Source organism: Tachysurus vachellii, chromosome 11, assembly GCF_030014155.1.
Source record: "Tachysurus vachellii isolate PV-2020 chromosome 11, HZAU_Pvac_v1, whole genome shotgun sequence".
Classification (NCBI taxonomy): domain Eukaryota; kingdom Metazoa; phylum Chordata; class Actinopteri; order Siluriformes; family Bagridae; genus Tachysurus; species Tachysurus vachellii.
In genome coordinates, this window is record NC_083470.1 from 21,315,699 (window position 1) to 21,336,125 (window position 20,427).

At 34.9% G+C, this 20,427-nt stretch overlaps 1 protein-coding gene across 1 annotated transcript in view; it reads right to left on the reverse strand.

Annotated features, from left to right (window-relative positions):
* The window catches only part of LOC132853799 (uncharacterized), a 37,939-nt gene continuing 17,512 nt past the window's right edge, over positions 1 to 20,427 (reverse strand). The window contains exons 17-34 of the mRNA XM_060881771.1: positions 14,876 to 14,991; positions 14,736 to 14,771; positions 14,565 to 14,609; positions 14,316 to 14,445; positions 13,619 to 13,728; positions 13,094 to 13,138; positions 12,882 to 13,017; positions 12,680 to 12,790; positions 9,332 to 9,452; positions 3,301 to 3,439; positions 3,161 to 3,196; positions 2,990 to 3,034; positions 2,741 to 2,870; positions 2,042 to 2,151; positions 1,515 to 1,559; positions 1,300 to 1,435; positions 1,083 to 1,193; positions 1 to 10 (exon numbers count right to left, since the gene is read on the reverse strand). Of these exons, the coding sequence (XP_060737754.1) occupies positions 1 to 10; positions 1,083 to 1,193; positions 1,300 to 1,435; positions 1,515 to 1,559; positions 2,042 to 2,151; positions 2,741 to 2,870; positions 2,990 to 3,034; positions 3,161 to 3,196; positions 3,301 to 3,439; positions 9,332 to 9,452; positions 12,680 to 12,790; positions 12,882 to 13,017; positions 13,094 to 13,138; positions 13,619 to 13,728; positions 14,316 to 14,445; positions 14,565 to 14,609; positions 14,736 to 14,771; positions 14,876 to 14,991 (1,612 nt within the window). The remainder of the gene's footprint in view (positions 11 to 1,082; positions 1,194 to 1,299; positions 1,436 to 1,514; positions 1,560 to 2,041; positions 2,152 to 2,740; positions 2,871 to 2,989; positions 3,035 to 3,160; positions 3,197 to 3,300; positions 3,440 to 9,331; positions 9,453 to 12,679; positions 12,791 to 12,881; positions 13,018 to 13,093; positions 13,139 to 13,618; positions 13,729 to 14,315; positions 14,446 to 14,564; positions 14,610 to 14,735; positions 14,772 to 14,875; positions 14,992 to 20,427) is intronic.

Below are 20,427 nucleotides of genomic sequence, written 5' to 3' on the forward strand. Positions count from 1 at the left end.
TCACTCTATTCTGTGAAAAGCAAGAAAAAAATATAGTTGTAATACAGAATGTAAAATAACTGTCATAAACCGAAAATGAAATAAAAACAAATAAATTTAAAATATTCACATTAAAAAATATATTTAAAATTATTCATAAAGTATAAATATGTTTTGAATTATGTTTTATGTTGTATCATCTTTTAAGATTTAGTACATAATTAACACTACATAAGCAAGTATTTGACCACTTTTTTAAATTCAAATGTACTTTTTTCTTTCTTAAATAACAGCACATTTATGATTTCGATTATTATTTAGATGGATGTCCCTTTGACTGAGTTTTTATGGGAGAAACAATAATACATTTGAATGGTTATAAGCATGTGATTTGAATTGTAGCCAGCACTATGATCAAAGCTGCTATTACGGAAATGAACGAACTTCTTACCAGGCAGCATTGAGAATTGATCAACATTGTGCTATATCTAATCTAATGTAATCTAATCTAATATAATGCATTGAATAAAGAAATACATACTGCAGACCGTCGAGCTACAGCCACCTCCCCTGCAGGAAACATATGAATTGTTAATAATAAAATAATATTGCATGTGTTGTACTTAAATTCTGTAATTAATTGGATGAACAGTAATGAAAATAGGAGCTTAAAGTTCTCAACCAAGTATGAGTATACAAATAAAAAATAAACAGTAAGACATTAATAAATAAACAGTAAGACCCTGTACTTGGACATATTGTAGTAAATAAAATTAATGCTGTTGATGCTATAGGTGCATAAAAATAATGTATGCACATTTAAAAGATAAATAAATAAATATTCTGTAATATAGTAAGCAAAAAATTAAAAAATATTCTGTAATATAGTAAGCATTCACGTGAAGGCATCCTTTATGGAGACCTATGCTAGGTTTCTGAATTGATTTGTCCTTGTCTACTTTATTTGTTCTGTGTAGTTATTTGCTTTAACATACTTTTTAATCATAAGCTCATAAGGACTTTCTTCTTTCCTTTTTAATCAAGATTACTAAAAAGAAGTGACAAAAAAAAAACTTTTCAGGAATTGTCAGGGAGATACTCACTGATTAGCGATGCAGGTATAGGACACTGTGAGGTATTTAGCAGTTGGTTTACAAGGATCTGTAAAGATGGTGGAGGAAGCTTCTACTGTGCAACTGTTCTTTCCATTGCAACTGTACATTAAAGTAAGATGTTACTCTTTGAACACTAGATATCAAGCAAGAACTTCTAATAAATTTTTTGTTTTAAAACAAAAAAGCTTAAAAAAAAACATCTCACAGCGAGGCGACAGTTGAGAGTGCATTTGGAGAGTAGCAGTTGGTGTTCTGGGTCAAACCGTTGGGAACTCCACTTGAACAGGTTACAGAATCAGCACGCCCGAAGTTCGCATTCACGATCTCAATAGTATCAGCTCCTGCACAGATGTACAGGTAAGCTTCCTTTGTTTAGCAACAACATGAATGTAATTTTTAAAAAAAAGTGTTTTTTCTAACCACAGTCCAGTGTGCGGTAGCCGTGCTGACAGACCACAGCTACATCTAGATAAAGGAGACAAAGCAAATGCATACAATCTGACAATATACAGATATCCAACCTTACATAAGTATTCATAGATCATTCTATCAAGAGGTTATTAAAACCCAACACTGCTCTTAATCCTAGAACTTCATCCAACCCCCGAAACCTAGTGGTAGTGGTATGAGTAGCATGTCGTAGAGATGAGCTCATCAGGGACTGGAAAACTTTCTAGTTTTTTTAAAACTTAAAGCTTCACCTGAGTGGTTCAAACCCAACACACATGTTTTCAAATGGCCGAGCCCAAACTGGACTATATATATATATTCAGATATTTAGAAATGATTGAATTGGCAGCAGAAACTTGCAACAGGTGAGCAAGAGCAGTCATTGGCTCATATTAGTGCATTAACAGAGAACATTCTGGATTCTGCACTTTTATGACAATTAATTTCATAAGAGCCATCATAAATTCTAACACACTTCCACTCTATAGACTACTTACGGGCATCAATGCAGTCGTATGTGGTAGTGTAGTATTTGTAAGTTCCTTTGCATGGGTCAGAGCTGCCAAGCAAGTCTGTCTTTACCTCACACTCTCTTAGTCCATTGCATCTGTTTATGTGAACAGACCAAATACACTCAGCAGGGTTATGTATCATACATTTTATACCTTTACATTTATCTTTAATATGGTGTTACATCAAGTCATTTTCTCTTATTTTGTATGTTATAGCACCTTTAGACTGTCATTTTCTCACCAGCACAAACATTTTTTGTTCCTTTTTCTGGAAATTAATGGCAAAACTTACTGATCATTACAAAACCTTACTGATCATTACAAAGCACTTATACACTGAGACTCCTGTTATAAATATTAAATAAACATCTATTTACAGAATTAAATAATTAGTATTACTTGTATTAGCCATATAAGTTCCTGTGTAAGTAGTAACTGTAGAAAGAATATTGTATTAAATAATTTTATTACAATATTATCAACTTTGCAACAACACTGCTGCCTACTGTATAGTTGTGCAGTTGTAGAATAACACATTGTGGATAATTAGATTCTAGTATTTAGCAGCTCTGTGGCATCAATTATTTCATACATTTATTAAATTGATATTAAAGAAATTTTGTTTACATTTCTGCCAGTTGTTGTGTATCTATTGTGTATAGTATAAGCCAAGAAACACTGTACCTGTCAGCAATAGTGGAAACGGTACTGGAGCAGCTGGTATCAGTAACCTCAAGATTGGGATGTGGAGCACTGCAGATTTGGCTATCCGAACGGCCGTACACAGTAGACGTCACCTTTATCACTCCAGAGTCTAAGTAACATCGAAAATTTCAAATGTAATTATACATTTTTTGCTTTATTTAGTTTCACATAATAATGCAATGATTTCTTACAGCTATACAGTATAACAGACATGACATTTAAACTTACCACAAGTGAGGCGCTGGACATCACCATCACAGGTAATCACAGATTCTGAAAGAACAAATTATTCACACAGACATTTGAAATAAACCTGACTAATTTGTGCATGTTCTCTGTAAAACGCTTATCACATGTTAGGTTATATGAAAAAGGTGTTTGATGGCATTAAAATATTACCTCCAGAAACATGCAAACCAGGTGCTGCAATAAGCACTGTAAAGTAAACACAGGTAACAAACACAGATGGAAGATGTAAAAATGAAATAAAAGTCAACCATGGAGTTCATATGGAAAAGCATGTACTGTAAGAAACTTACGGGTGAGTAGCGTGAGCTTCAGGCAGAGCATCATGATGCTGAATGTGTTGAAGCAGTATTGTTGGATGTAGATGCTGTGGGATGTGTTGAAGTGCTGCACCACTGGCACTGATCTCCTTATATATAGTTTATCATGTAACTGAAAACAAAAACATTGCACATAAGACATTCCATAGACACACCCAGGATGCATTATAATCAAAGATAATTGTATATATATATATTTTTTTTAATATCTAAATATGTAGGTCAAGCCATTATGGTGTAATTCATAATGAGTTTAATGGCAAACAGGTTTGCAGGAATTAAGACAAACAGGGGAAGGTTAGGGGTAAGTTAGAGTACTGGCTTTAACTGAGATTATTATAAAGAGTACCACACTTCAAAAAAGCTTTTTTTAAGAGTATCCAACAATTTGAGAGGGGATTATTGGTTCTATGTTACCTCCAGGCAACGTAACCCATTTTAGCTTTTTTCAATAAAATTGAGACACACATTTAATTTTTCAAAGCAATCTCGGTGAAGAGGAACTCAAATACTAACCAATCTACATGCCAAAAAGTAGTCATTTTACCCACAGGGGCTCATTTTTACTTTTGCTTCTCACAGCCCCATATTTTTTCTAATGAAAAGTGAACCCAATTCAAGTAACAATCCATGATGTGTAAAGTATTTTCAAAACATTTACATTACATATCTTTAGAAGTGTCAGAAGAAATCACAAAAAAGTGCATGTTGCCTTCCGGCTACAATGTACTGTACTGGAATCGCATAGGCCCATATAAAGCATACTAGGATGGAAAACAAGCAAATTTCATTTGGAAGAGAGTTAAAATTATCTAAATTGATTTGGCAATTTCATTTTGTAATGCAATGTAGTGTTAATTTCGTCACCTATTTTTAATTTAGTCTTAATCTTAGTCTTGTGCCAAATGTCCTTGTTAGTTTTAGTCATATTTAGTCATTCACATATCTTTTTTGTTAGTCTTAGTTTTAGTCGACTAAAAGTCTCGTCATTTTAGTCTAGTTTTAGTCAAAAGAAAACTCAATGTATCTTAGTCAAGTTTTAGTCGACTAAAAGTCTTTTAATTTTAGTCTAGTTTTAGTCAAAAAATTGAAGCTTGACCACATCTGGAATCTATTGTAAGAATAAATACAACGAGGCCTCATTAAATGCAATAATATCAGGAACACAAGTGTTATAGTGGAAATAAATAACTTAATGAAAAGCCTAAGATCAAAACTGTAGGTGTATATATATATATATATATATATATATATATATATATATATATATATATATATATATATATATATATAAATTACCGACTTAATGCAAGTTATACATGGTATTGCACACACCATTATTGATGATATTTGGAGCAATATTACATGTAATTGTTAAACTTGATTCCCTATACATTTGTTTTTAAGCCTAATTATTCATTTTGATTATGATGTGATTGTGACAGGGACCTGTAACTTGAGCATCAGCGCAAAGCCGCGAACTCGTTGTGAATATTTTAAAGGCGTAACAGCTGATGAAAAAGCAGAGACAATTGTAGACGAAAATGAAGAGAGATTTTATCTTAGTTTTTATTTTATACAAAACATTTTCGTCTCGTCTTTTTTCGTCAACAATAATGCATGTTAATTTAGTCTTAGTCAGCGTTTTTGGACAGTGGTGCAGTCTTGTCATCGTCTCGTCTTAGTCATGAAAAAAAAGGTTGTTGAAGAACATATTTCGTCTCGTCTCGTCTCGTCTGACGAAATTAACACTAATGCAAGGATCCTTATATTTTCTATGCCACTTCAAAAAATATAAATCACAGGTGCCACTGGCAGTTGATAAGATTGAGGATAAGGCACAATACAATGCTGTGGAAGATGAGCTCACAGTGGCAATCCGGCAGGGAGAGATTAAAAGTGAGGATCAAGATGGGAATGAAAACAAAAGTATAACAATGGTCGAAAATGAACAGGAATAAGTTGACTGTAAGAACGAGAAAGGTGATGATGGTTTATATGATGGAGCTTGGCTTTGGAAAAGGACAACTCCACACAACATTGGAGTTGAACAGGAGTTGGAAAATAGCTTGGGTGGCCACCACATCAGCCTTTGCATGGAACAGGGCTTGGAACAGAGATTAGAAGTCTGCTACATTGGCCTAAGCAAGAAACAGGGTTTAAAGCAGAGTTTGGAATGAAGAGGCTTGTGGAGAGACTCTGCACTGGAAGCCACACTGTCGGCCTCATCATGGAATGGGGCTTGAGCACCCTGCTCCAGGCCCTGTATCGTGTTCTGTTCCAGGCCCTGTCTGTTTTGTTTAAATTGCTCGATACTGTTACGTTGAAATGTGTCTTTTGTTTTGATTAATATCTTGTCTTTGCCCCTGTCTAGTTGTTGCTTGATCCCTGATCGTGTCCTAATTATACTAACATATTCTGTTTTTGCTTTTATTTGTTAAGGCAATTAAACCATCTTGTGGTGAATCGTAGGTTCAAAATATCAGTGTAATCCTTGTGATTGCACTACACCAAGTCTTGTTTCCTGTTACCAGTTTGTCATTTAACTTTCATGTTTTTGACCTTAGTTTCTGTTCTTTGTTTTTCGTGTTCTTGCTCTAGTCTGTTAATGTCTGCTGATGGCCTGATCTCTGTACAGAATGTTCATTGGATTGTTAGCCATTTGAGTATGTTTAATAAAACCTGCTCCACCTGCACTTACATCCATGCTTTATACCCTGCCATGTGACTTAAGAATAGCATAACTACAAGGAAAACCCATTACATTAACTAATTAAACTAACAGAATTATCAAGATCACTTAATTACTTTTTTCTTTTAAGAGGGCAGTTCCATTTTCATGTGCCACATTTCAGACGAATGTACTGTATTTTAATTACAGCTTGCAGACGATAAAAAAAAACAGGTCAGTCAAGAATTTAGTAAAGAAAGCAAGACAGTGTGAACTCATCGTGTTTACATGCATTAGCGCCCTTTCTGTGAGAGATTATTTGGCCTATACTTACTATAACATCTCACAAACAATGTAGGTGTAGCATCAAGACATCACTGAATACAAAACTGTTTTGTTTAAGCTGTTTTGTTTGTGCAAAAACAGAGAGAATGTGAAACCATGAAATTAAAAAAGTGTTTATTTGTATGTATGTTTGTTTGTTTGTTTTTTTGTTTAAGTGATTGTTTTCTGATTGGATAAGATAAATGGTTATTATTGTGGTTAATGACTGATCTAAAGGTCAAATAACTGCATAAATAGAAATACTCTTGTGATGAAAACTTCATAATATCATTATTATTATACATGAATAAATCAGAGGAATGCAAAAAAGGTGTTCCTTTAGTAACAGACACTGAGAGAAAACAGCTGAAACACCACAACAGGTGGCCCTGGATCAAATCTATTTATCCTAATTGGATTGTTTTTAATAGAATTTAATTTTATTTTTTTTCAACCTACGCACTGTTAAAAAATGTAAAATGTTTTGGGGGGTTTTCCCGCTGACAGACAGGAACCATGTCCACCAAAAAATGAAAAAGGAAAAAAAAGTTAAAAAAGTTCTAAAAGGTCATAAAGGATAGTCCAAAAGATGCTCCACCAATTGCTGGGTCTGTGAGTGGCAGAATGGGTTAGAGTACTGTTTTATTTGTCCTTAAAAACCAGAAAGAAATAATGTACCAAACTAGAAACTTATTAAGCACATAACAACCCTAACTATTCAAAGACACTTGTGAGAAAATGTCAAAGAAACCTTTCTTTGAACTACATTTTGTAATCAAATGTAAAAATACTTTTTACTACACTGTTATAAAATGTTCTGATTGATCAGAAGTCAAGATGATTGCAAAATCAGGAGATTCAGAGCCAGTTTGTAGTCAAAAATTTGTTGTATTGTGCACAAACACAGCCTCAGAAATTCATACTTAAGTGAAAAGAGTCATGTTTAGGTCTTATGTAGTCCTTAGACATTAAAGGAGTATATAAAGTACCTTGAAGTGCCTCAAGAACTCAGTACATTTAAAGCTAACACTGTTTCTTTCATCAACTTCAATCTCAGGCAATTTCCAACTCCTACTATGTGCCTACTATGGAGCCTGAACCCATCTCTGAACTACAACAGTCTACATCACCAGGTGCTCCAAAACTTACATGGGGTGAAATCATGGACACTGAGGACAATGTGCTGGAGAATGTAGAGCCCTTCTGTTTCTATGTGAGACAATATGCTCATTTTTGTTGTGTCTTATTCTTTGTATTCATATTCTCTCTTCTTTATGTTTAAAACAGAATCTCTAGAGCACAGACAACATCAACCAGGTAGAGGAGCAGAAGGTGGAGACAAAGAATGTAGAGAAGAGGATAGAGGAGCAGGCCAAAGTTCTTCAGATGCCTGTTACATGCAAGAAGATCCCTAAGGAACGTCTCAGCAAGGACACTAAGATACTGTAGTAAAGTCTGTAAATGACCTTATATGGTTGTGTCACTTTAAATTTTTCTTGAGGATGTTACATGTTTCAGCATGTTTTTTGTTATGTTATGCAGTAGGTGGAGTAAAAAAAAGAAGGTAATTAGATCAACGGAGAGAGAGAGGAGCGAAGATTCATGTTCCTGTACAGTCCATGTGCATATATGTGTTTTCCAGTGAGCAGAGACTAAATTTTGCTTAATTTCATCTTAGTTCCCTTTGGTAAAGCGGAGCGAGGTATGTGATGTCGACATACAGTATGTTACAGTACGTGTTATAGTTTATTTCAAAGTCCTATGAGCCTGTTAGCATGTACATGTTAATCATTGAGCTCTTTTTGTTAATTAATCATTTCATATTGTCTTCATCCACCTTATCATTTATATTTTATGTTTCTCTGCAAACTTGAACTTTATTTATTGTATTTTTTTTGTATATGAGTTGTATTTATTTGTTATGTTGTTTCTTTGTGTAGTTTCACGTTGCTACGCAAACTAAAGTTTAATGGCGCACTTCGCGAGCGAAATAAAGAAAGAAGCACCCGTCGGAAACGCTCTGTGTCTCTTTTATGGATGATACCAATGGGCAGCTACAAAGTCTGTCTGCAGATCAAGGCCTGAGAGGACATGCTTTGTTTCCATATATGGACATATTTGTGTGTCTATGAGTTCATTTGTGAATATGTCTATGAATGTTGTTTATTATTTTCTATTAGTGTTTTTCTATGTAGATGATGAAGAAAATGATGTTAATGTCACACATTGACTCTTAATATCATAATGCAAAAGCCAAAATCGTACATAAAGGTACAATGCTGACATTAAAGTTTAAGCCTTTGTACTAGTTTTTCTCAGCTGCGCTATTCTGTTTTTGTTTTTTTATTAGCTTGATAATTGACATAATTAACACACTGGGTGTTGACTCTTTCCTGACTCTTTGCAGACAGTGAAATTACTGCTGAGGAACATTGACTACAATGTGGATGACAGACGCCTACATGAAGAATTCCACCCTTTCCATCCATCAATGCAAAGGTCACTTATAATTACTAATTCCTACATTTTATTCCTTCGCTTCCCTGTATTTACTTTTTTCATATCAAAACCAGCATGCACTTGAGGCTCAAGGAGATGAATATGTAGCTGGATGTTTTATTGCTAAATATTTAACTAGTTTATTTTCTGAATTTGGAGAGCTATCTTTTTGTAGTACTGTATTGTAGGGTATGTAGTGCTCATTCTTTCATCTGTATCCTTTACAGATCGATATGGAGAATGGCTGCAACAAAGGCAGAGAACAAAGGTTTTTCCATATATCACACATATTTAGTGTGTCAAATCGGACAGGATTTTCAGGATTAAACTAAATACTACAGTACCCATGAGCCTTATCTACTTTTACTATGTTGAAGACGTCAGCTAAAACTAACTGATGACCCACCGGCGATTCTCTTTTAATGATCTCCTTTTAAAGACACATTTTTCTTTCAACACATAAACACGAAAGTGTGCTTGATAATTCAACAATACAATGTCATTACCAACCGTTTTATTTGATTCTCCTGATTTCTGCAGGCCGGCGAATTCTCCTTCATTGCTCTCAAACCACTTCCCAGGTAATGTTACTTGAATGTAATGATCAAATTTGAACACATAGAATTTGCGGCTTCCAGAAATCACCCGATTGCACATGCGGATTGCCCGCATTACCCGTGAGCCTCAGCATCCGTTGCTATGGAGATGGAGCCAGTCCGCTTTGCGATTGGGTGATTTCTGTATAGACTTTCAGGTTTTCACGAATTCTAAGTGTTCAAATTTGATCATTACATTCAAGTAACATTACCTGGGAAGTGGTTTGAGTGCAATGAATCAGAATTCGCGTAGTTTTAGCTGACGTCTTCAACATAAGGCCCATGGGTACTGTAGTATTTAGTTTACTGTCCGATTTGACACATCAAATAGATGGAAAAACGTCCTTTTATTTTTCAGAAAAGAAACCATAGCACAAAGCAATAAAAACAAGGATAAAATCTCCTGGTTAAATGTTGAGTAATGTAGTGCTTAAAGTTTAAAAATGAATAACAAATGAGCTAAAACAATGCTTCCGAGTGGCAGAAAGAAAAACGTGGTGCAGACACGAAAGATGCTTCCTATTGAAATACATTAGATCAAAAGTTGTGCTGAGTGACACAAAAAAAAGGGAAATTCGTTTCCACGAACACAAATCAAATAGATTACATTTCGTGACCTATGTCACAAACTGCCGTGAGACTGGGTTTGTTCAGACCAAGGAGGTGCATGGAGCTTGGCACAGAGAGAGGATGGAGAGGAGCCCAAAAGAACCCCATTCAAATCCACACCAGGCTTAAAAGAAGATCCAGCTACAGCGTGAATGACACTGGAAGAGGTCACTCACTATATGTCATGCTGGCTAATAACAAGCAGTGCAAGGCTTCCCTCACTCAGACTAAGCAGTGGATATCAGCAAATTAGAATCACAATAATCAGCAAATTAGAAACACACTAGGGCAATTGTAGCATTAAATATGTCAGCAGTAGCTTTCTTTAAAGTACTTTATATTTTTCTTTTCTCATAGCAAAATAGTTAGCTGTTGTTTTAGGGCCAGAGTTTAGACAGACAGAGCCTCCTGTCTATGATGTGCAGGTTTATTTATTTATTTATTTTTTCATTTATTTATTTATTTATTTATTTTTATTTTTGAACATCTACAGTTGTTCAAATTTGATTGTTACATTTATAAAAGAAAAAAAATCAAGCCTGTCTGATTTGACCACCTAATGTTCATTGTTTTGAGGTCGAGTAATTCTGCAATCCTGCCAGAAGGTGGCATTGTTGTGTCATATTAAGCCCATCCTTCTTACATTGCTATGGTGATATTAGAGCACATGAAGTGAAGTGAAGTGAAGTGACATACGGCTAAGTATGGTGACCCATACTCAGAATTCGTTCTCTCCACTTTAACCCATCCAAAGTGCACACACACCGTGAACACACACCCGGAGCAGTGGGCAGCCATTTTTTATGCTGCGGCGCCCGGGGAGCAGTTGGGGCGGGGGTTTGGTGCCTGGTATCAAAGTTTTGTATGAAATTGTGATGAAGGTGATGGTCTTACAGAAGGTTCTATTCATGTTATGTTTAGTATGTTTAGTATGCTGGAGACTATAAACATTAAAAAAATTATTGTAAATTTATAATTCAGTTCTTCGAAAGATTTTACAAGGTAGATGTTCATAACCTCTGATCCTGTAGGCTGAAAATAATTAAATGAAATTGTGTTAAATTTCAGGGGGAAGTTGTGGCCTAATGGTTAGAGAGGTCGACTCCTAACCCTAAGGTTGTGAGTTCGAGACTCGGGCCGGCGATACCACGACTGAGGTGCCCTTGAGCAAAGCAATTCAATGTGATTATTGCATTCGTGTACATGTTTCTGTTTTTCTGGGTCACTATTTTGGATTACCTTTTGCACCTGTCAGCTTAAGCACTGTGTTTATTAGTGTTTGTTTATTGACTGATAGATTGGACACAAACTGTCAGAATATTAAGCGACTTCATATAAATTCACACAATTCTCATCTGTTATGCTTGCATTCAGAGGACAGTTTATTGCTTAATCATTAGTACAGTGGATTAGTTTAAGAGCTACTGATTACAAGGTTTAAAGTCATAACGTCAGTAGAGTAGTTGATTATATAACATGAAAAACTGAAGTATCCCACCACGAAGACTCCTGCACTTTATTATGTGCATGGTTGCATATTTAAAGCTGATTCCTTTTCAGACTGAAGAGAGGACACATGGCAGAAAGCTGCAGTCACTCTATGCTGTGAAAAGCAAGAAAAAAATATAGTTGTAATACAGAATGTAAAATAACTGTCATATAGTACTTAGATGAAAAAAAAGATGAAAATGAAATAAAAAAATAATTTAAAATATTCACATTAAAAAAATATTTCAAATTATTCATTAAGTAGAAATATGTTTTGAATTATGTTTTATGTTGTATCATCTTTTAAGATTTAGTACATAATTAACACTACATAAGCAAGTTTTTGACCACTTTTTTAAATTCAAATGTACTTTTTTCTTTCTTAAATAACAGCACATTTATGATTTCGATTATTATTTAGATGGATGTCCCTTTGACTGAGTTGTTATGGGAGAAACAATAATACATTTGAATGGTTATAAGCATGTGATTTGAATTGTAGCCAGCACTATGATCAAAGCTGCTATTACGGAAATGAACGAACTTCTTACCAGGCAGCATTGAGAATTGATCAACATTGTGCTATATCTAATCTAATGTAATCTAATCTAATATAATGCATTGAATAAAGAAATACATACTGCAGACTGTTGAGCTACAGCCACCTCCCCTGCAGGAAACATATGAATTGTTAATAATAAAATAATATTGCATGTGTTGTACTTAAATTCTGTAATTAATTGGATGAACAGTATTGAAAATAGGAGCTTAAAGTTCTCAACCAAGTATGAGTATACAAATAAAAAATAAACAGTAAGACATTAATAAATAAACAGTAAGACCCTGTACTTGGACATATTGTAGTAAATAAAATGAATGCTGTTGATGCTATAGGTGCATAAAAATAATGTATGCACATTTAAAAGATAATACAAAAAATATTCTGTAATATAGTAAGCATTCACGTGAAGGCATCCTTTATGGAGACCTATGCTAGGTTTCTGAATTGATTTGTCCTTGTCTACTTTATTTGTTCTGTGTAGTTATTTTCTTTAACATACTTTTTAATCATAAGCTCATAAGAACTTTCTTCTTTCCTGTTTAATCAAGATTACTAAAAGAAGTGACAAAAAAACTTTTCAGGTATTGTCAGGGAGATACTCACTGATTAGCGATGCAGGTATAGGACACTGTGAGGTATTTAGCAGTTGGTTTACAAGGATCTGTAAAGATGGTGGAGGAAGCTTCTACTGTGCAACTGTTCTTTCCGTTGCACCTGTACATTAAAGTAAGATGTTACTCTTTGAACACTAGATATCAAGCAAGTACGTTTTTTTTAAACGAAAAAGCTTAAAAAAACATCTCACAGTGAGGCAACAGTTGAGAGTGCCTTTGGAGAGTAGCAGTTGGTGTTCTGGGTCAAACCGTTGGGAACTCCACTTGAACAGGTTACAGAATCAGCACGCCCGAAGTTCGCATTCACGATCTCAATAGTATCGGCTCCTGCACAGATATACAGGTAAGCTTCCTTTGTTCAGCAGCAACATGAATGTAATTAAAAAAATGTGATTTTTCTTACCACAGTCCAGTGTGCGGTAGCCATGCTCACAGGCCACAGCTACATCTAGATAAAGGAGACAAAGCAAATGCATACAATCTGACAATATACAGATATCCAACCTTACATAAGTATTCATAGATCATTCAATCAAGAGGTTATTAAAACCCAACACTGCTCTTAATCCTAGAACTTCATCCAACCCCCGAAACCTAGTGGTAGTGGTTTGAGAACCATGTCGTAGAGATGAGCTCATCAGGGACTTGAAAACTTTCTAGTTTTTTTAAAACTTAAAGCTTCACCTGAGTGGTTCAATACCAACACACATGTTTTCAAATGGCCGAGTCCAAACTGGACTATATTTATATTCAGATATTTAGAAATGATTGAATTGGCAGCAGAAACTTGCAGCGGGTGAGCAAGAGCAGTCATTGGCTCATATTAGTGCATTAACAGAGAACATTCTGGATTCTGCACTTTTATGACAATTAATTTCATAAGAGCCATCATAAATTCTAACACACTTCCACTCTATAGACTACTTACGGGCATCAATGCAGTCGTATGTGGTAGTGTAGTATTTGTAAGTTCCTTTGCATGGGTCAGAGCTGCCAAGCAAGTCTGTCTTTACCTCACACTCTCTTAGTCCATTGCATCTGTTTATGTGAACAGACCAAATACACTCAGCAGGGTTATGTATCATACATTTTATACCTTTACAGTTATCTTTAATATGGTCTTACATCAAGTCATTTTCTCTTATTTTGTATGTTATAGCACCTTTAGACTGTCATTTTCTCACCAGCACAAACATTTTTTGTTCCTTTTTCTGGAAATTAATGGCAAAACTTGCCCTTGTTGGAAACCTTACTGATCATTACAAAGCACTTATACACTGAGACTCCTGTTATAAATATTAAATAAACATCTATTTACAGAATTAAATAATTAGTATTACTTGTATTAGCCATATAAGTTCCTGTGTAAGTAGTAACTGTAGAAAGAATATTGTATTAAATAATTTTATTACAATATTATCAACTTTGCAACAACACTGTTGCCTAATGTATAGTTGTGCAGTTGTAGAATAACACATTGTGGATAATTAGATTCTAGTATTTAGCAGCTCTGTGGCATCAATTATTTCATACATTTATTAAATTGATATTAAAGAAATTTTGTTTACATTTCTGCCAGTTGTTGTGGATCTATTGTGTATAGTATAAGCCAAGAAACACTGTACCTGTCAGCAATAGTGGAAACGGTACTGGAGCAGCTGGTATCAGTAACCTTAAGATTGGGATGTGGAGCACTGCAGATTTGGCTATCCGAACGGCCGTACACAGTAGACGTCACCTTTATCACTCCAGAGTCTAAGTAACATCGAAAATTTCAAATGTAATTATACATTTTTTGCTTTATTTAGTTTCACATAATAATGCAATGATTTCTTACAGCTATACAGTATAACAGACATGACATTTAAACTTACCACAAGTGAGGCGCTGGACATCACCATCACAGGTAATCACAGATTCTGAAAGAACAAATTATTCACACAGACATTTGAAATAAACCTGACTAATTTGTGCATGTTCTCTGTAAAACGCTTATCACATGTTAGGTTATATGAAAAAGGTGTTTGATGGCATTAAAATATTACCTCCAGAAACATGCAAACCAGGTGCTGCAATAAGCACTGTAAAGTAAACACAGGTAACAAACACAGATGGAAGATGTAAAAATGAAATAAAAGTCAAATATGGAGTTCATATGGAAAAGCATGTACTGTAAGAAACTTACGGGTGAGTAGCGTGAGCTTCAGGCAGAGCATCATGATGCTGAATGTGTTGAAGCAGTATTGTTGGATGTAGATGCTGTGGGATGTGTTGAAGTGCTGCACCACTGGCACTGATCTCCTTATATATAGTATATAATGTAACTGAAAACAAAAACATTGCACATACGACATCCCATAGACACACCCAGGATGCATTATAATCAAAGATAATTGTATATATATATATTTTTTTTTTATATCTAAATATGTAGGTCAAGCCATTATGGTGTAATTCATAATGAGTTTAATGGCAAACAGGTTTGCAGGAATTAAGACAAACAGGGGAAGGTTAGGGGTAAGTTAGAGTACTGGCTTTAACTGAGATTATTATAAAGAGTACCACACTTCAAAAAAGCTTTTTTTAAGAGTATCCAACAATTTGAGAGGGGATTATTGGTTCTATGTTACCTCCAGGCAACGTAACCCATTTTAGCTTTTTTCAATAAAATTGAGACACACATTTAATTGGTCAAAGCAATCTCGGTGAAGAGGAACTCAAATACTAACCAATCTACATGCCAAAAAGTAGTCATTTTACCCACAGGGGCTCATTTTTACTTTCGCTTCTCACAGCCCCATATTTTGTCTAATGAAAAGTGAACCCAATTCAAGTAACAATCCATGATGTGTAAAGTATTTTCAAAACATTTACATTACATATCTTCAGATGTGTCAGAAGAAATCACAAAAAAGTGCATGTTGCCTTCAGGCTACAATGTACTGTACTGGAATCGCATAGGCCCATATAAAGCATACTAGGATGGAAAACAGGAAAACTTTTCTGGAAAAGAGAGTTAAAATTATCTAAACTGATTTGGCAATTTAATTTTGTAATGCAAGGTAGTGTTAATCTTCGTCTTGTGCCAAATGTCCTTGTTAGTTTTAGTCATATTTAGTCATTCACATATCTTTTTTGTTAGTCTTAGTTTTAGTCGACTAAAAGTCTCGTCATTTTAGTCTAGTTTTAGTCAAAAGAAAACTCAATGTATCTTAGTCAAGTTTTAGTCGACTAAAAGTCTTTTAATTTTAGTCTAGTTTTAGTCAAAAAATTGTAGCTTGACCACATCTGGAATCTATTGTAAGAATAAATACAACGAGGCCTCATTAAATGCAATAATATCAGGAACACAAGTGTTATAGTGGAAATAAATAACTTAATGAAAAGCCTAAGATCAAAACTGTAGGTGTATATATATATATATATATATATATATAAATTACCGACTTAATGCAAGTTATACATGGTATTGCACACACCATTATTGATGATATTTGGAGCAATATTACATGTAATTGTTAAACTTGATTCCCTATACATTTGTTTTTAAGCCTAATTATTCATTTTGATTATGATGTGATTGTGACAGGGGCGTGGGAAGAGGTTTCAGGTTGGGAGTGTTGAGTTTTTTCTGTCACCACTTTTGAATAAGAAACAATATCAAGGCTATAAAACTTGTCAAAACTCCGCGAATCACAAAAATATCAGTGAGAAGTTGAGAACACAGTACATACACTCGAACACACAGGATTCTAAACGTAGAGACGGAGCGCACTATTTTCTGTAGCGGAAACAATACAATTGTTTTTAAATCAATAAACTCCTTTTTAAATCATCATTTTGAGTCAAATTTTCGATTTATTTGGTAGGTAGCAATATAATAAGCGGGATCCGCTTCGCGGACCTGTAACTTGAGCATCAGCGCAAAGCCGCGAACTCGTTGTGAATATTTTAAAGGCGTAACAGCTGATGAAAAAGCAGAGACAATTGTAGACGAAAATGAAGAGAGGTTTTATCTTAGTTTTTATTTTATACAAAACATTTTCGTCTCGTCTTTTTTCGTCAACAATAATGCATGTTAATTTAGTCTTAGTCAGCGTTTTTGGACAGTGGTGCAGTCTTGTCATCGTCTCGTCTTAGTCATGAAAAAAAAGGTTGTTGACGAACATATTTCGTCTCGTCTCGTCTCGTCTGACGAAATTAACACTAATGCAAGGATCCTTATATTTTCTATGCCACTTCAAAAAATATAAATCACAGGTGCCACTGGCAGTTGATAAGATTGAGGATGAGGCACAATACAATGCTGTGGAAGATGAGCTCACAGTGGCAATCCGGCAGGGAGAGATTAAAAGTGAGGATCAAGATGGGAATGAAAACAAAAGTATAACAATGGTCAAAAATGAACAGGAATAAGTTGACTGTAAGAACGAGAAAGGTGATGATGGTTTATATGATGGAGCTTGGCTTTGGAAAAGGGCCTGGCAGGCCACAACATTGGAGTTGAACAGGAGTTGGAACCTGGCTTGGGTGGCCACCACATCAGCCTTTGCATGGAACAGGGCTTGGAACAGAGATTAGGAGTCTGCTACATTGGCCTAAGCAAGAAACAGGGTTTAAAGCAGAGTTTGGAATGAAGAGGCTTGTGGAGAGACTCTGCACTGGAAGCCACACTGTCGGCCTCATCATGGAATGGGGCTTGAGCACCCTGCTCCAGGCCCTGTATCGTGTTCTGTTCCAGGCCCTGTCTGTTTTGTTTAAATTGCTCGATACTGTTACGTTGAAATGTGTCTTTTGTTTTGATTAATATCTTGTCTCTGCCTCTGTCTAGTTGTTGCTTGATCGTGTCCTAATTATACTAACATATTCTGTGTTTTGCTTTTATTTGTTAAGGCAATTAAACCATCTTGTGGTGAATCTTAGGTTCAAAATATCAGTGTAATCCTTGTGATCGCACTACACCAAGTCTTGTTTCCTGTTACCAGTTTCTCATTTACCTTTCATGTTTTTGACCTGTTTTTCGTGTTCTTGCTCTAGTCTGTTAATGTCTTCTGATGGCCTGACCTCTGTATGTTCATTGGATTGTTAGCCATTTGAGTATGTTTAATAAAACCTGCTCCACCTGCACTTACATCCATGCTTTATACCCTGCCATGTGACTTAAGAATAGCATAACTACAAGGAAAACCCATTACATTAACTAATTAAACTAACAGAATTATCAAGATCACTTAATTACTTTTTTCTTTTAAGAGGGCAGTTCCATTTTCATGTGTCCCATTTCAGATGAATGTACTGTATTTTAATTACAACTTGCAGACGATAAAAAAAAACAGGTGAGTCAAGAATTTAGTAAAGAAAGCAAGACAGTGTGAACTCATCGTGTTTACATGCATTAGTGCCGTTTCTGTGAGAGATTATTTGGCCTATACTTACTATAACATCTCACAAACAATGTAGGTGTAGCATCAAGACATCACTGAATACAAAACTGTTTTGTTTAGGCTGTTTTGTTTGTGCAAAAACAGAGAGAATGTGAAACCATGAAATTAAAAAAGTGTTTATTTGTATGTATGTTTGTATGTTTGTTTGTTTGTTTTTTTGTTTAAGTGATTGTTTTCTGATTGGATAAGATAAATGGTTATTATTGTGGTTAATGACTGATCTAAAGGTCAAATAACTGCATAAATTGTAGAAATACTCTTGTGATGAAAACTTCGTAATATCATTATTATTATACATGAATAAATCAGAGGAATGCAAAAAAGGTGTTCCTTTAGTAACAGACACTGAGAGAAAACAGCTGAAACACCACAACAGGTGGCCCTGGGTCAAATCTATTTATCCTAATTGGATTATTTTTAACAGAATTTAATTTTATTTTTTTTCAACCTACACACTGTAAAAAATTTTTAAATGTTTTGGGGTTTTTTCCCGCTGACAGACAGGAACCATGTCCACCAAAAAATGAAAAAGGAAATAAAAAGTCCAGTGAAAAAAGTTCTAAAAGGTCATAAAGGATAGTCCAAAAGATGCTCCACCAATTGCTGGGTCTGTGAGTGGCAGAATGGGTTAGAGTACTGTTTGATTTGTCCTTAAAAACCAGAAAGAAATAATGTACCAAACTAGAAACTTATTAAGCACATAACAACCCTAACTATTCAAAGAGACTTGTGAGAAAATGTCAAAGAAAACTTTCTTTGAACTACATTTTGTAATCAAATGTAAAAATACTTTTTACTACACTGTTATAAAATGTTCTGATTGATCAGAAGTCAAGATGATTGCAAAATCAGGAGATTCAGAGCCAGTTTGTAGTCAAAAATGTGTTGTATTGTGCACAAACACAGCCTCAGAAATTCATACTTAAGTGAAAAGAGTCATGTTTAGGTCTTATGTAGTCCTTAGACATTAAAGGAGTATATAAAGTACCTTGAAGTGCCTCAAGAACTGAGAACATTTAAAGCTAACACTGTTTCTTTCATCAACTTCAATCTCAGGCAATTTCCAACTCTGTGCCTACTATGGAGCCGGAACCCATGTCTGAACTACAACAGTCTACATCACCAGGTGCTCCAAAACTTACATGGGGTGAAATCATGGACACTGAGGACAATGCGCTGGAGAATGTAGAGCCCTTCTGTTTCTATGTGAGACAATATGCTCATTTTTGTTGTGTCTTATTCTTCGTATTCATATTCTCTCTTCTTTATGTTTAAAACAGAATCTCTAGAGCACAGACAATATCAACCAGGTAGAGGAGCAAAAGGTGGAGACAAAGAATGTAGAGAAGAGGATAGAGGAGCAGGCCAAAGTTCTTGAGATGCCTGTTACACGTACGAAGATCCCTAAGGAACGTCTCAGCAAGGACACCAAGGTACTGTAGTAAAGTCTGTCTGCAGATCAAGGCCTGAGAGGACATGCTTTGTTTCCATATATGGACATATTTGTGTGTCTATGAGTTCATTTGTGAATATGAGTCTATGAATGTTGTTGGTCATTATTGTCTATTAGAGATTTTCTATGTAGATGATGAGAAAAATTACAATTCTTAAATTGTTTAAGGTGTTAAATGTCACACATTGAATCTTAATATCATAATGCAAAAGTCAAAATCGTACATAAAGGTACAATGCTGACATTAAAGTTTAAGCCTTTGTACTAGTTTTTCTCAGCTGCGCTATTCTGTTTTTGTTTTTTTATTAGCTTGATAATTGACATAATTAATACACTGGGTGTTGACTCTTTCCTGATTTGCAGACAGTGAAATTACTGCTGAGGAACATTGACTACAATGTGGATGACAGATGCCTACATGAAAAATTCCACCCTTTCCACCCATTTTATTCCTTCACTTCCCTGTATTTACTTTTTCATATCAAAACCAGCACACACTTGAGGCTTAAGGAGATGAATATGTAGCTGGATGTTTTATTGCTAAATATTTAACTAGTTTATTTTCTGAATTTGGAGAGCTATTATTTTGTAGTACTGTATTGTAGGGCATGTACTGTAGTGCTCATTCTTTCATCTGTATCCTTTACAGATCAATATGGAGAATGGCTGCCCCAAAGGCAGAGAACAAAGGCTTTTCCATCTATTTGGTGTGTCAAATCGGACAGGATTTTCAGGATTAAACTAAATACTACAGTACCCATGAGCCTTATCTACATTTACTATGTTGAAGACGTCGATTCTCTTTTAAAGATCTCCTCATTTTTCTTTCAACACATAAAC